Genomic DNA, 15,125 nt, shown 5'->3' on the forward strand with positions numbered 1-15,125 from the left:
TCCAGGCTAGCCCTGCCCACTGCTGTGCGAACGAGTGCTAATGCTAACGCTAAAAACATGTGTTCGGGTCAGCACAGTTCAACATGCGTTCTAAATTCAGCATTTAGACCAAAGTCCGATTCATGCGCATTATTTATGCATAGGAATTCACGTTGAAAACCAGCCATCTTACCTTTGCTGATCTCGTTTCGACCAAAAGAGAGCATCTCCGTCCACTCTTTGACTTCCTGTTGTGTTGAGTAGCAAAATATTCCTTTGGGAGGTCCCGGTTATTCCCGTTTGGCTGGCTATGAAGTCCCATAGGAAGGAAGCGAAGCTCCTGATGAGTTGGATCAGCTCTTTTTCCAATAAAACGTGTATATCCATTAAGTGATGGCGTCTTTGTTTATTTCACAACACGGGGTAGCAAAAGTTTGTTTGAGCTACGAAAATCACCTGCCTCGCTCCATGCCGACCTAATTGCGCTCAGCTGTGTCTAGGTCCACGTTGAAACACTGCCCTCCGGTGGCGGCGAGTCATACTGTCACACGCTCACACAAATGCCAACGACTTTTTTTAGCGTTTGCTCACCGTCACTCATACAAACGCCAACAACCTTGAGAGCCGCTAGACGTCCAATCCATTTGGACCGAGGGGCTGGCAGTCTAAATATTCCCAACAAAGGGTCCAAAGTGACAAAAACACAGCACGTGGCATTATTTGTGCTTTATTGATCAAACCAAAAGAGATTCTACAGTGGATTGAGAGAGCTGTGTTGATCTTCCACAGTGAAAAAAAAAATAATAATAATTCTCTCCATTAAACAAGTGTGCCTTGATTTTTTTAATACAATACATTTCTTAAGAACGAGAGCAAGAAAGGCTGTGAATGGCAGATTTTGAAAAAGAAAAAAAACAAAGTGAGGCAACAAAAGGCTAAATAAAAAAAGCGCGGTAGTCTGATGTGAACAAAATCCATCTAAGAGCCGTTTAAATAAAATCACACATTTTGCGGCTTACAACTTTTAAAAGCGGATTAACGTGCTTTGTATCGGCTGAGGTTATGCACCCCAAAAAATAATACAAAAGTACTTCCGATTGGTACCAAATGAGTAGCCGTCTTTGACAGAGAGGATCAAAATAAAATGTTGCTCAATGGTCATTATTATTGTACGTTAGCAAGGATTGGCCTCATTCCGAGTGTTGCGTTTTTTTGGAGGGGGGGGGGGGGGGGGGGGGGAGATAATCAATTTAAGGCCATTAATTTAAACTTGGAAGATGAGTTGCCAAGGTTCATCTTTCACAGTAATCCAAAGATGCAACTGAATGACACGTTACACGTGTTGTTGTGCTAAAGTGAAAATAGCCGAATAGGAAGCACGCTACGATGGCGTGGGGGAGGAATGACGGGGACTTCACCGAAGTCATAAAACCAAGACGACCAGGAGTACTGCACGGCAGCATCTGGCCAGCGGGGGGAAGAGGAAAATGTCGCCCTCCGGCGGAAGCGAAGCGAACAGAAAGCAGAGTGGAAACGGCAATCCCGGAAATTTCCAATTTGACAGCGTGTTGAAAGCGGGCCGAGAGGTCCGGCGGCTCAGAAGATGTAGTCGCGCGTCATCTTGAGGGACGGCATGGCCTCGTCCACGTTCTGGTCCAGCCGGTGATACTCCACCGTGCTGCGAGAGCACAGGCTCTCCTTCCAGCGACGGCTTTGAGCCAGCGAGAAGATCTGACAGGAAGATGCAGAAGAAGAGGTAGGTTAGGGGATCGGATGCAATTTTTGGAAAAACACACACACACAGACCTTTCTCTTATTGTGGTAGGTGATGTAGATGATGGCGACCAGAAAAGCCAGGATGACCAGGTGCATAAAAAAGTGTGAGTCCTCGTCCTCCGCGCTGTAGACGCCGGGCATCTTGTAGCTCACGTCCTCCTTCACGTCGGGCGTCTCCAGCCGGACCGCCGTTTGACCCTCGTCCTGATTCGTCTCCATGGGATACATGCCGTCCACGTACGCCTCCTGGCCGTCGCCTTCGTCGTCGTAGCCGTCGTCGTCGCCGACGCCCCCCCCGGCGGGCCGGTCCGGCTCAAATTCCTCCGGGGCGGTCTCGGCCGGCAAGAGGACGGTGGTCTCCTCGGCGCCCGCCGCTCGCTCGTCGGCTTTCGTCGTCTCCAAGGCAGCGGGCGGCTCCGTGGCGTTGGCCGCCCCGCTCTCGCGTTGGGGCGTTTCCTCGTCGACGTGGCCGTCCGAGGAAGCGATGACCACTGTGGATTTGCCGCCGTCCACCTTGGGGCGGCTCGTTTCCGTCCGGTCCGAGGCGGCCGGGACGGGCTCGGCCGGGACGGGCTCGGCCGGGACGGGCTCAGTCTGGCGGGGCGGGAGGGGGGCCGCAGGGCGGGAGACAGCCGCGGGTTGGGAGGCCGCCGCGGGTTGGGGGGCCGCCGTGGGGCGGGAGGGCGTCGTCGTCCGAACGGCTGGGCGCGTCATCGTCGTGGGTTCGGCGACCGTGGTCAATCCTTTGGTCTCCGTGCGATTGAGGTTTTTGCTCACGCCGATCACGGGACGACTCGTCGGGGGGTCGTCTTTGGCCGCATCTATCGACAGAAAGATGAAATGTGACCGTCTGAACTGTGAGGCCAGATTGGACAACTCATTTATATGATACGACTCCACCACATCATCATGAATTGCTAATCCGCTTTGATTTGAAGACGTTCATACACATTTTCCACCACCAACACATGTCTTTTCCCTCTTGAATTCTCTGAACGGGTATGTGTTTTGACTAGAGCCCCCGTTCAGGCACGTTTGTTTTGATGGTGCAAACACGTTGCCCGGGCTGGGAGGTAGGATCTCACCAGGGATTTGAAGCAAAAAAGGGATCTATTCATCCGCAGGCAAGGAACAGGAGAGCTTTGTGACACGATGAAACCTCATGAGCAAATGCATTCACAAGCCGAACCTCCACGCCTACCTACTCTAATTCATAGAAATAAATCGGTTTTCCGGGAGGGAGGCAGCGAATGATTTATTGGGGTCGTTTCTGGTGACCTGTGGTCTTGTCAGGACCGATAACGGAGTCGCTATACCTTCCCAATCGAATCTCGTAACCGGATAGAACATGCCAGCATCGATATTTGGGTACTTTTCGATACTTTTCCACAAAAATCACGTCGGAAGACAACCTTGCGACGCGTCACGGTTGACCTCCATTACAAGGCACGTCGCAAGACGCTGTTGTTCAAATACAAGGTGAGGAAGCGTTTATGTAACGAACCAGTGAAATCGTAACATTGCGAGCTTTCAAATGTTTTTCCGACTGGGCTGACCAGCTAGTCACGCGAGGAAGCTGACATTTCCCATTGCGAAAACGCCGTCAAATATAGGACTTTACCTTGAGAAGTGACGTTCGTCGGCGCTGACAGAACGCCGCCGAAGAGCAGAAGTTGGGCAAAAACAACAAGTAAGCAGAGCGAGCTGCTCTTCCTGCTTTCTACCATCGTCGCCATGTTAGTTTGTGTCGAAGGGGAAGCGAGGGAAGGGCGGGGCTCGGGTGCCTGCGTGGTCACTGTCGCGTCCGTATGCACGTCACCTAAAGTAGAAATCACATTCACGACCCTAGATGTCTAAAGGCAGAGTCGGTGGAGCCACCGTCAGCAACTGGCGGCCATCTTTCGTCGGAGGACTTCTCTGGCCCAGTCAAACGATTTCATTTTTTCCACATTTCTTCTGCATTATTGAAGAAAAAGGACTTTGTTTAATCCATAACAACCGCAGCCACGGTTCAAACTGGACGTTGGCTAAAAAAAATATATAATCACACAGCAAATTAACTGCTTGAATGTATCCTCTCCATTGATATGAACACTGCTTCCTGGAATATATAAATGCCACACTCACACACAATCCAAAAACTACAACAACACGTTGGTTTAAGATGTTCTTTATTCAGGAAATGACATTACCATCAGGAACACTACTAAGCATCCGTTGAAAACCACCACTTCCTGTTTAGATCCAGTAACTTCATTCACGAGTGTCCATTTTGATCGAACGTTAAGACTTCACAGGTGGAATTAGCGACACTTTTGTTCGTAAAATAACATCTTTGCTATGCTATATAGTACGTAACAAGACAAGACAATGCACACTTGGCAGCGGCACGCTTCCGACTTGCTCTCACGGGCAAGAAATCATTTTAGTGTGTCGTAATGAGCGTATTTCTTCCTACACAATGGACGCTAGAGGAACACACAGTTCCTTTCATGCGCACAAAACGGAGATGTGCCGCAAGCTACTTGTTCCCTGGCGAGCCAGTTTGTTCTAGCTCATCTTAAATATTCCCTTAAACGTGGTCCTTTAAATGTGGGGGCCGTTCTCTGGAAGGCTTTGCCTCCAGCTGTGGCACATCTAGAGGTAGAGGAAAAGGAAAGTGGGGTGGGGTGGGGTGGTGAGGTGAGGGAAAATTATTTTGAATTTTAATGGGGGGGATTGCCGTAGGGGTGTGGGGCCACGTGAGCCGCTGCCCTACGCCTGGAACTCCAGGCCCAGGCCCAGCTTGTGGCCGCCGGCGTTGATGTTCTTGCCGTCGAGGAGGGCGGACAGCGTCAACTTGATGCCTGATCGGGAGTTTACAATCAATTATTGAACTCGTTGGCTGCCGTTGACGACGCTAGACGTTCAAGTCATTATGACTTGGACACGTCGCGCCGACAACGGCACTGACAAGAGCGACTTATTTTTTTTAAATGCTTACCTGGCTTGAGAGTCTGAGTGTAACCCAGGCCTATAAGGCTAGAGTTGTTCACCTTTGCCTGCAAAACGTGACGGATGAATAAATGTTATTGGAGTTTCAGTTTTCCAAATATGTGTTTTTAGGTTAAAAAAAGAAGAAAAAAACAGATTGGCTGCCTGGCCAAACTCACGGAGAAGGAGGCGTCAGGGTCGATCTGATACTTGGCGGCGATGCCAAAGCGGGTGTTGCTGTTGCCAGCGGTCCAGGCCAGATTGATGGCCGTCTCCAGCTGCTCGTTCACCTTTTGGTAGATGGAACCGCCAAACTCTGTGCCGTCATTTCTGCGGGGGGACCAAATTTAAAAAAAAAAAGACCTTTTTTGTTCAAAATCTCTGTCTATCTCTGTTAGGCCACAAAGAGGTTGCATACACTCATTGAGAACCGTCGATATTTTTGACGACTAAAACCGAGGCGCCTCTTTTTGGTCCTTACACGTTGGTGTGCAGTTGGAACTCGTCCGTCTTGTAGCCGACGGCAAAGTTGCTCTGGGTGATCCGGTTGCGGCCGGCCTCGAAGGTCATCTGGTAGCCGGCCAGCCATCCCTCGTAGCCCACCACGCCGGCGCCGTGCACGGCCGCTCCGTTGATGTCGTAGTTGACGTCGCAGCCCAGGTTGATGTGCTCGCACTTGTAGCCCGTCTTCAGCTTGCCGCCCTTTTTGCTGGTGTCAAAGTTTCAAATGACACACTGTGACTGAATCGACGCATCACGTGACAATAAACACTTTTCCTGAACTGGTCAAAATGTGTTTCTTAACGTGCCTAAAATGAATCAGCATTCCTTTGAAGCACCATCCATTTTCATTTTTTAACGAGTAAATTGAAATAGGTACTGAGTTTTTACCCTGTATTTGGCGAGAAGGAAGAGTCGACGGTCAGCTTGAGTCCCTTGGCCAACTGCAGAGAAAAGGGATCAATCCAACGCTGGCCCGCAACAACTAGACGACGCCGCGTTCACCAACCTGGTCTTCGATGGTGATTTCGGTGCCCAAGGTGTTGTCCGTGTTCCACTTTTCCGTGAAGGTCAGCCCGTGCTCGGCCCACTTGTACTTGGTCTCCAGAGAGCCGGCCACTTTGCTGGTCTCGGTGTTGGCCGAGCCCGTGCTGGTGAATTCCTGTTCGTGAGCAAAGATTCTCGTGAGCCAACGTGAGTGACGGCGTCCTAACAATTATTATTTTTTCTTTCTTACCAGTCCATTCTCAGACTTGGTTTTTAAATCCAACTTGATCAGCCCAAAGCCTGAGGACACAAGAACAAATAAATGTACACGTGTGAACCTTTATCCATTTGCACGAGCGTCTTCCTCCTCACCGTATCCCTTCGTGAAAATATCTCGGGCGGACTTTCCCAAGTCGGCGTAGGTCGGAGGCACGGCCATAATCTGCACGGACAAGACGGGACGACTCGTTAAGGCAGAATTCGGAAAGCCCTTTCCGTACAAAGATTTAAAAAGTGTCTTTGGAACAAGTCATTGAACCTTTTACAAAAGAGTTACGACAGCCCTGCCGTTTTTGCTACACGATTCAACAGTCACGAAGAAAAACTGATAACATTAACGCATATTGAGATTGCAAGACTGTGAACAATGAGGATCTCTAACTCTCCTTATTCCTGGTTTAAACATTTCCTTTAGTCAACAACTGCACCCTGTTATTGTCTAACCAGCATGGGCAAAAAAAACATTTATGACTTCCTCATCCAATAATTCCGCTTGTCCTTCTGTCTGCTTGGTCACACTAGATTCCAAGTATGTCAAAAGGCCTGGAGGGGCCAACGAACAGCTTGAAAGATCTGGAATGAAAGTCTCAAGACTCGCAAGGCTTCTGACTGGGCGTCAGTACTCTGAAAACCGCAAGGTGGTCACGTTCGCCGTCGCTTGCGTGTGTGGATGCGGTTGTGCTGCATAAAATCATCAGAAATGGAGACACCAACTGCAGTGTTTTATCCATCGGACTGGGCTTGCAACTTGTCTTTTGCTATCATTATATAATATTCAGTGGTGGGCAAACTCTTCCACAAAGGGCCATGGTGGGTGCAGGGTTTTGCTCATTTCATTTGTTCAATGTTGCCCATCCTTTGTTGCCTCATCATCATGAGGAAGAGCCCAAAACTGTGGCCCTTCTCAAGATTAATCTAGGTTCTTCCTTACTCTTTGGGGACTTCAGATCAATGGATATCCCAATTGTCTGTGAACCTCTTTGACCTTAAGGACTAGAGAAATAAATGTGACTTTACTAGTGTTGCAGTGAATGCATGATTCCTACAGAAGTAGACCAATGGTAATAAAATTTACAACAACCCAGATCAATGTTCTCCCTAGAAATAAAGTGAGCCTTAAAAAGTGCTTTAGGTGTTAAAAGCAGAGTAAATGTAGTTTCCCAGAACAAATGACCCCAACAAAGAGAAGGTGATGACTCCTTGTCTCAAATGACGTTAGCTACTAGCCTGGACAGCAGGTTATCGCCTCTTTAAAAGTTCATTTCCGCCTATATTTGTGCAATATCGAGTTCTTAGCAGGTCAACTAGTCGCATTCCCGACCATATGAGCTCAGTGGTGGCCGTCTCGTAAGAAAAAGTGCCAAATGACCGCATCGTAAGTCATTAGCCGTCAAGCTAACAGCGGGCCTCGGAGCCGCAATTCACCTCTACGGCTTCAAATGCCAAAATAGCACTAACTAGCAAAGATGACACGCGGCTGCTACGTAAACGTTCCATAAAGCAGAGGTGTAGCGGCGGCTTGGGACGCCAAAAGTCGTACCTTAGTGCTCGGTTTCCCCTACGGAGCGTGTTGGATGTCACGACGAAAAGGGGTGAGAAAGGATGAAGAAGGGGGAGGAGGAGGAGAGTTTCTTGCAAAGCACGTTACGAATCACGCAACACAGCAAAAGATACAGCCTTGGGACAAGATGGTTCCCCCCGCGGTAGCAATGGTTTCGTCCTCAGCGGGAAGGAACACAGGTCTCTCGTTTTTTTCATACTCTATATGGTTTTAATATATATTTGTGCCTAAATGGTTGAGGATCGTAAAGTATTAGATGACTAACGTCGTTAATGACATCTGAATTCAACTTATTTGAAATTTCTGTTTTTCTCATTTCCTTCACAGTGCAAGTGACTATTTTATGCTACATAGAAAAAAAACTATTTCAAATTTAACTCATAAATTGTACATATTCTTGTTTATTTTCTATCATATTAGTAACACATGTGAAATGTGTACTTTTTAATATGGTCGATGGCTATTGATGTGAGCTATGCGATTACGGCCACTAGACAGCAGTATTGTCAACTTTTTTTGTCTTTGGCCTAAATATACAATAATAAAATGGAATACAGTATTTATGTACTAAAATGTTATATCTTGTAATATTATTACAGGAAATCTGATACAATGCAACATCATATGAATACGTTTTGGGCTGTAATATGTCAGAAATGGGGGGAATGTGGCTGAATGGGATCTCTGAAGAAAAGCTATTGTTTTCAAATGTCTTATTTAGGCTTTGTAAATAGAAACACTTTGCTCTGATGCAGGAGGATAGAAATCTCATGCCATGCCATACTGCCATATTTCTGCCATACAAGTACAAAAAAATGCCACAACTACCATGTACTTTTTCAACTTGCTTCACACAATTTGGACTTTATTGGTGTCTCTACTTTGTCTACATTTTGACAGAACATGAAACACCATGTCTATTTCCAAGCGACGCAAGCCCCGTGTGATTAATGCGCGGTTTAAAAGCGTGAGTCACCGAGCAGCCACGAGCTGCGTCTTTCTTTGTTTCTTGGCCCGAGGTACGCTGCTTGTTGTCGCTATCCAAATGTGATCGATAGAAATGAAATTGATCGACGATGGCCGCTGCCACCTGGCCGGATTTTGCGAGCGAGTCCACTGCTATGTCGTGTACATACAGTACACATTTGATCAAGATAGGAAACATTTTGAGCATCGTGATACTTTGTAGTTTAATGGGGATGATGCTGTTCCCTGTGGTGTGCACTACTTGGCCACTAGGGGCAATATATACAGACAAAGGAGACAATGGCAACTGCAGAATTAACTTAAACACTCCATTTTGCAATGCTTGTTCAAGTGCCAAATTGAAATGTATGAAATAACGCGGGCTCGAAACATTGGAAAACCCATTGGTACACGTTGCGTCGGTAGAGAGACTGTTATTGGCTTATTTAACGACTTTGGATTGATTTCATGGCAATTCTGGTCCACGGATTGCAAAAGTATCTTTTTGCTAGGAATTCATGGAGCAGATGTGGAGACACATCTCTGGCGTCGTCCCCTCCCCTCCGTCGTCTTTCCTCATCTTGCGGCGGTTCGCGTCGAGGCCAAAGCGTTTCCCGGCCTTCCCTTCCGTCATCCGGACTGGAAGTCTTAAAAGACCAATGTTCCGCAAAGGCCACGGCAAAGATGAAGCGCGCAAAATGTTCCCCATTCGGGAACAATCGGAGGGTGTCCTTAGGGTTGCAAGTTCAGGTTGACCTTTGCACTTGACCTTTACATTGAATTCATTCCACCAAGGAGAAAAGTTGTTTTGAAAAGGGACATCATGGCATTTAGTCATTTCATCTCACAACTAAACCAGGTTTACCGTAAAATTAAAAAAAAAAACACACACAAAACAACAAGAAGACAAGAGGTGTATTTTTTTATCAGAGCAGCCATTTCCTTCACAAAGGGAAGGTTTAGGGAGGCATCTCGACGATGGCTAGAAAATGGCTGGAAAGAGCAGAACGCCAGCTGAGGGGGAGATGTCGGTGGCGTTCAGACCACGCTGACATTTTGTCTGATTTAGCGACAGGAAGGACGGCGCTCGCTCTTTTTCCCAGCAACATAAACCGCATGTCGACGCCGCTAAACAAACAAAAAGATTTGTATCCTTTTTTTGTTTGTTTTGTTTTTTGGCTTGAAATCTCCTGGCTCCGACGGCCAATTTCCCGTTGATGAAAACACAAAAAGTGAACTTTTTGACCCCCGTCGTAATAATTAGGAGTTATTTTTCCGTACGAGCATCTGTCGTTGAGCGCGACACAGAGAACTGAAAAGTAAGGTTTGACATTTTTTGGGGAGTATTTTTCGCCCCAAACGCATTTGGGTGCGCGTCCGGGAATAATCGAGCGAATGATTCCGTTTTGGCCCCCCGCGGGCGCGCCGCTCACATCAAAGGGGCGGCGCGGTATCTCCGCCCGAGAAGACGCGGGGAAATTGGCGATTTCGCGCCGCTCCACCTGGCAGGTGAGGACTCGCCTTCCTTCCTCCGGCTGGGATAGGCTCCAGCACCCCCCGCGAGCCTCGTGAGGGTAAGCGGTTCAGAATATGAATGAACCCGTCGTAGAATCTCTGAAATGCCATGGCATTGCACGTACGTGCGTCCGAGAAAGGCGTTCTGGGGGTTACCCATTTAGGACCCCATTTGCCCTTAAATTTTCCAATGACTTATTTAAAAGTTAAGAGTATTTAAATTTAGCCCGGAGAGGTCATTTGGAAGCGTCCGTTTCCACGGCCCGACGCCCGTTTAAAAGACAAAGAACCACAAGCGTGCATTTAAGTCTCTCCGTTCCACGTCGCCTATAATCTAATCTGTCAGCGCTAATTGTAACCGTTGGTCGACGCTTCATCGTCTTGCTCGTCGTCGTCCCGGCAACCATGACAATTTACTGTGAGAAGAAACATTTGGGCGACGAAGCGGATCACTGACCGGCCGCGTCTTCCTAGCCATTGGTAGAACCGGGCAGCCCTAGATGTCCAATTCATGCTTCGGCAGCCAGTCAACCAACCAAAACGGATTGGACGTTTATACTAGTAACAAACCCGTTAAAATTCACCGTGAAAGTTACGGAGGTGAGAGTTTACCCGTCCATCCGTCGATACTTTGCGGTTGTCATCGATTGTTTCTACATTTTGAGGCATAATCATGATGTAATAGAGAAAAATTCTCATTATTTTGGCTGCCATACCATCAAAGATGCCTGCTGTTGTGGATTTAAGTCAATGTTTTTTGGTTTGTTTGTTTTTTTGTCGGTACTTCCCTACCTCCAGGTTTGAAAGAAATTTATTGATTTCAAGTCACGTTGATAGATGTTCCCGGGGAGACGGAGTGGGGAAAAAGAAAAAAAATCAAAACCCTGAAGACACTCACACAAAAAGAAAAAAAAACATCAAAGCTGGAGTTTGGGTTTGGAGGACACAAGAAGAAGACGACGCGTGCTTGCCTCTTCTTTTAAGGTCTGCCAAGAGTTTATTTGTTTTGGATTAAAGTAATTAGCCCCCTCCCCCGACCTAAACCAGACCAGCCCTCCCCCTCAACATAGTGAAAATTCCAGTAGCGCCATGGGCTTACATTTGCGCGGACGCGTCGTCGTCGGCCAATCAGCTGCTTTTGAGTTGCGTCCAAGATATTAAAAAAATAAAAATATTCAACAATTCCAAATAAAAGGCAGCCTTTAATGCATTTAAATGTATTTAACGTCAATTCTTATAGTACAGTATTTTTAAAGCCTATCTTATTTCCCCAATAGAAATAGAGATTTCAAATGTATTCGAATGAATGAACTCTTTGTTCATTCAAACTCTTATGAAGTCAATTCAAACTTTTAGACGTCGCTAACCCTTCTGATGGGATAGCTACCACGGTCAAACCCGTAGAAATTTACAGTGAAAGTTTCTCAAGTGAGAGTTTATTCAAACACTCGCATCACTTCTGCAATTCTCCAAAGCGTGACAGGTTCAAATGAACATTTCAACACTGAAGAGGCTCATTTCAAAGGCCGGCGATCACGCATGGAGCTCTCCAGCGCCACCTATCAGGACGTAGCGCGTCACAACTTTAAGATGAGTGGTATTCCATCCATCGGAGTGGATTGAATTTTTCTGCTTTCATGGCTGTCACGGCAATATGCGCAGCATGTGTGTGTGTGTGTGTGTGTGTGTGTGTGTTTGTGTGTGTGTGTGTGTTTGTGTGTGTGTGTATGCGCTGAAGCTTGATCTTTCCTACTTTGCGCCAGGCATGGAAACAATCACACACACCCAGCATAAAAGCCAAACAATGATCCGTCATCGGCATCCGCATCCTCCCGCGGGCCACATCTGAAAAAACGGATTCCAGATCAGTCCTCTGCGGGCCCCCGAGCCACTAGAAAGAGACCGCTGTGGACGCCACATTTAATAAGAGCCGCCGCCCGCCATCTCGGGGGTTGGAGATGGCGGTTCGCTCGCTCCCCTGCAAAATGTCAGCTACTCCGCTGTTTTGCGGTCAGGCGTCCCATTGCGCCCGCACTTCATCAGTGGACGACTGAATTTTGCAGACATCTGATCTTCTCCAATAAGTGTGAGAGACGTTGGATATGATCACCAGTCCGTAACCTCATCCTGTTGTCAATAAAGCTTCCTAAAAATAGTGACTCCTGCGCTGGGAAAAGCATATCAGAGCAGATGAGAGTACCAATTTGGGAGATCCCAAATTTGACACCGGCGCTAAACATTACGAACTGGGACGATTGTCTCTGCCATAATCCCGCTAATGATAGCTGTAACATTCTCATAACGGTTATCCAAGACACGGTGTCTGCATTTACGAGAAAAATAACATCCAAAAAGAATCACCTGCCATGGTTAAATGAAGCCATATGAAGCCAAAATGAGACCACGCTCTCAAAATATCATTCAATCCAACTCAAAACAAACAAAATGGCTGAATTCCTGTCTTGACAGACTTTTCTACCGAATTTGGTCAAACACAGGCTCTGGAGGCTGCGTTTTGTTTTTTAAATTTCAATTTTTGTGTGTGAATGAATTTGACCTCACTCCTCATCGGACACGATATTCTTGTATTAGCATCAACCTCCTGTTTCTTGGAGCTAATCCTACTTGGCCTCAATAATTGTCAACTTTGGCTGTTGACACTTTGTTTTGATGTTCAGAAGATGAGCCGTGAAAGAAAATAGTATAATCATCTAGGTTGCTTTGTGGGAGGTGGGCCTTCATCGGAGGCCAGGCTGCTGCTAACCGCTAATATGAGGCTGTCGCGCCAGAGGAAAACGACAACGCGCGAAGCGGACGCGGCCTTCCGCTAAGCTAACGGCAGCGACAGAGGTTCGGCGCTAGCGCTAACACCTCGTTTCTTTTATGTTAGCGAGAGAACGAACATCCTTTCATCCGAAAGAGTGGCGCTGCTTTAAATAGCAACACATGCTAAGAGATAGCATCTTGGCAACTTCCATTCTTTGTGTGTGAATGAATTGGATCCACATCAAAGGGCCGCAGCTCTCGTCTCTGCATTAACGAGGCCCTTTGTTTCCTCGCTAACCTACAATTGCGTGAAAAAAATAAAAATAAACACTGCGAGTGTGTACTCTTAACCTTTGTGGGCCAAAAGGCCGAGTTAAGACAATCCGTCGTGTTAAGTCATCATTAGGTACATCATTAAATTCAACATTTGTTTTTGTAGGTTGGATCGCAAATCTTGATGAAAGCTTTTTATTGACTAGAAAAATGACCTAGATATATATTGACGGTAATACTGACATTTTGCTGTGTGATTAAACTGACTGGGGGGAAAAAGTGAAGCATGATGAATATTTTAAAGTATTTCTTGACCAGAATTAATGTGGATATTAGACTATTTTTTTGGAGTCCAAAATCCCCGGCAATTGGTGTCATGGATCTCCTTGCACCGCCAACATGTTTTCAAAGAATGAGTCTTCTTCTTCTCCTCCTGTTTGTTTGTTGTTTTCCGCCCCAAAGCCCCGCGCAGATCCGCGATGGCGCTTCATAAATGTTTGATAAGCCGCTAACGACGACGAGGTGAAGAGACGGAATGGTCGGCCTCGTCAACACAAACACGGGCGCCGCCGCTCCTCATTAGCGGCAACTCTTCTCCGTCTCCGGAATAAAACTTTTGCCCGTTCCTCGTTGGAGGGAGGCCACGTCAGCACATTTTCTCATACCTATACGTATCGATCTATCTGTTCTGGCCAAATCAATGCCTTTTGGAAGTTTACACGGAGCATCTCGTCCGTGTGTCGTGCTTGTTGTCTGTCTGCGTGATGCCTTCAAGGACATGTTTCCATCACAGGGGCGCGGGCAATAAAAAGGCACACAAGTGGTTCCAGTTAAGAGCCGTTTGCCTTCGATGTGGCTTAACCTCAATGAGAGGACATGATTTCATTACTTTGCTTTCAAAAGCACGACACACTGCAGTATGTCATCTATTTTTTTTAATTGCATATCTAAACCCACTCGCTGAGGGAAAATAACTGGTGAAAGGTTTCCAGAATATCAAAAGGAGCAAAGCGTTTATCATTTCCATGAGTTAACTCCAATATATGTCAAGTCCATTTCAAGTGGGAGGACGGCTAACAATGTCGCTATTTGTTGATTTGGACCAGTCGCTTATGTTGGCTAGAAAATTGGAGGAAAAGGATTGTGAAAGATTTCAAACAGTCTTTCAGACAAACTGCAATAATGATGACTGTCAAACAGTTTACAACACACTCAAATTTAAACAAACTGACACCTAACACACAACAAAGAAAATTTGCATATAATGTGCAACACATTTCAACTTTCGAGCGCTAGCTCGATGCTAGTATTCAATGGAAAACTCAATTTAAGGGCTAACTGGGATTAGCATCACGCTGCCTCGCTAAAAAATAACATTGCAATCCCGATGACTTCCAAATTATTTTTAGTCATCTCGGACATCTGTACTGGATTTTGTGATAATCCAAAAACTTAGTAATGGCGGCTGCTCATATTTTCCCAACACTCCAGGGGGCGTGTTGCGTTTGTGGGGGGCGCTGGAGTGTCTCGGTGGACGGGAACATCTGTCTATATTTAATCAAGGCGAATAAACAAGGAGTTTAAACAAGTCATTCATAATTTAGATTTGCATACATTGCAAGTGCGCCTTATAATCTTTGTATTAATATGCGCCGGAGATATTGTATAAATATGCGGCTTTATGCAAATGGCCGCTCGCCCGTCTTTCTGTTTGTATTTCATTTGGCTTCCCCGACTGGAGCTCGTCACTAGGCCTGCGATTAATTGTCGCCGAGGAGAATTTCTCAATTAAGCAGCGCATTAAAAATGTAGGAAGCGACAAAAAAGGAGGGAGGAAACGGGAGGGAAAGACACGGCCACTTTTTCTCGTCTTGTTTCCCCTCCTAGACGTGGACTCCGCCGGCCTACAAAACGAGGGCCGGGCACGCCACTCCCTCTCGTTTGGCACACCACGTGGCGCTTAGCGTCCTTCTGCCCGTTTGGCACACGGCGCACAGTTCCGCCCGGCTCGGCCCATCCTGGCGCTTGTTAATGAACACTTTTGGAGTAA

At 46.8% G+C, this 15,125-nt stretch overlaps 4 protein-coding genes across 4 annotated transcripts in view; all 4 read right to left on the reverse strand.

The window, feature by feature from the left end:
- The window catches only part of fstl4 (follistatin-like 4), a 65,703-nt gene extending 65,230 nt beyond the window's left edge, over positions 1–473 (reverse strand). The window contains exon 1 of the mRNA XM_077592322.1: positions 173–473. The gene's annotated coding sequence lies outside the window, so the exon portion shown is untranslated. The remainder of the gene's footprint in view (positions 1–172) is intronic.
- The window catches only part of skp1 (S-phase kinase-associated protein 1), a 119,864-nt gene that overhangs the window by 85,521 nt on the left and 19,218 nt on the right, over positions 1–15,125 (reverse strand). The window lies entirely within an intron of this gene.
- On the reverse strand, positions 1,204–3,555 carry c22h5orf15 (chromosome 22 C5orf15 homolog). Its single transcript, XM_077592344.1, has 3 exons — positions 3,377–3,555; positions 1,786–2,576; positions 1,204–1,710 (listed from the first exon to the last, which is right to left on the reverse strand). Exons 1-3 carry the CDS (start codon positions 3,489–3,491, stop codon positions 1,576–1,578), a joined length of 1,041 nt encoding a protein of 346 aa, XP_077448470.1. The 5' UTR covers positions 3,492–3,555; the 3' UTR covers positions 1,204–1,575.
- vdac1 (voltage-dependent anion channel 1) lies at positions 3,910–7,701 on the reverse strand. The gene is made up of 9 exons (XM_077592345.1): positions 7,535–7,701; positions 6,088–6,157; positions 5,966–6,015; positions 5,738–5,890; positions 5,620–5,672; positions 5,210–5,437; positions 4,908–5,058; positions 4,739–4,796; positions 3,910–4,601 (listed from the first exon to the last, which is right to left on the reverse strand). The coding sequence occupies exons 2-9, from the start codon at positions 6,152–6,154 to the stop codon at positions 4,510–4,512; spliced, it is 852 nt and encodes a 283-aa protein (XP_077448471.1). The 5' UTR covers positions 6,155–6,157; positions 7,535–7,701; the 3' UTR covers positions 3,910–4,509.

Source organism: Stigmatopora argus, chromosome 22 (assembly GCF_051989625.1).
Source record: "Stigmatopora argus isolate UIUO_Sarg chromosome 22, RoL_Sarg_1.0, whole genome shotgun sequence".
NCBI classification, from domain to species: Eukaryota; Metazoa; Chordata; class Actinopteri; order Syngnathiformes; family Syngnathidae; genus Stigmatopora; species Stigmatopora argus.

Coding starts and splice junctions, on each gene's coding strand:
- vdac1 (XM_077592345.1), bottom strand. CDS start 6,154: ATGGCCGTGCCTCCGACCTACGCCGACTTGGGAAAGTCCGCCCGAGAT. Junction 5,673..5,737: donor AAATCACCATCGAAGACCAG/GTTGGTGAACGC, acceptor TTTTCTCTGCAG/TTGGCCAAGGGACTCAAGCT. Junction 4,797..4,907: donor ACCCTGACGCCTCCTTCTCC/GTGAGTTTGGCC, acceptor CACGTTTTGCAG/GCAAAGGTGAACAACTCTAG.
- c22h5orf15 (XM_077592344.1), bottom strand. CDS start 3,491: ATGGCGACGATGGTAGAAAGCAGGAAGAGCAGCTCGCTCTGCTTACTT. Junction 2,577..3,376: donor GACGAACGTCACTTCTCAAG/GTAAAGTCCTAT, acceptor TTCTGTCGATAG/ATGCGGCCAAAGACGACCCC. Junction 1,711..1,785: donor CCTACCACAATAAGAGAAAG/GTCTGTGTGTGT, acceptor TCTTCCTGTCAG/ATCTTCTCGCTGGCTCAAAG.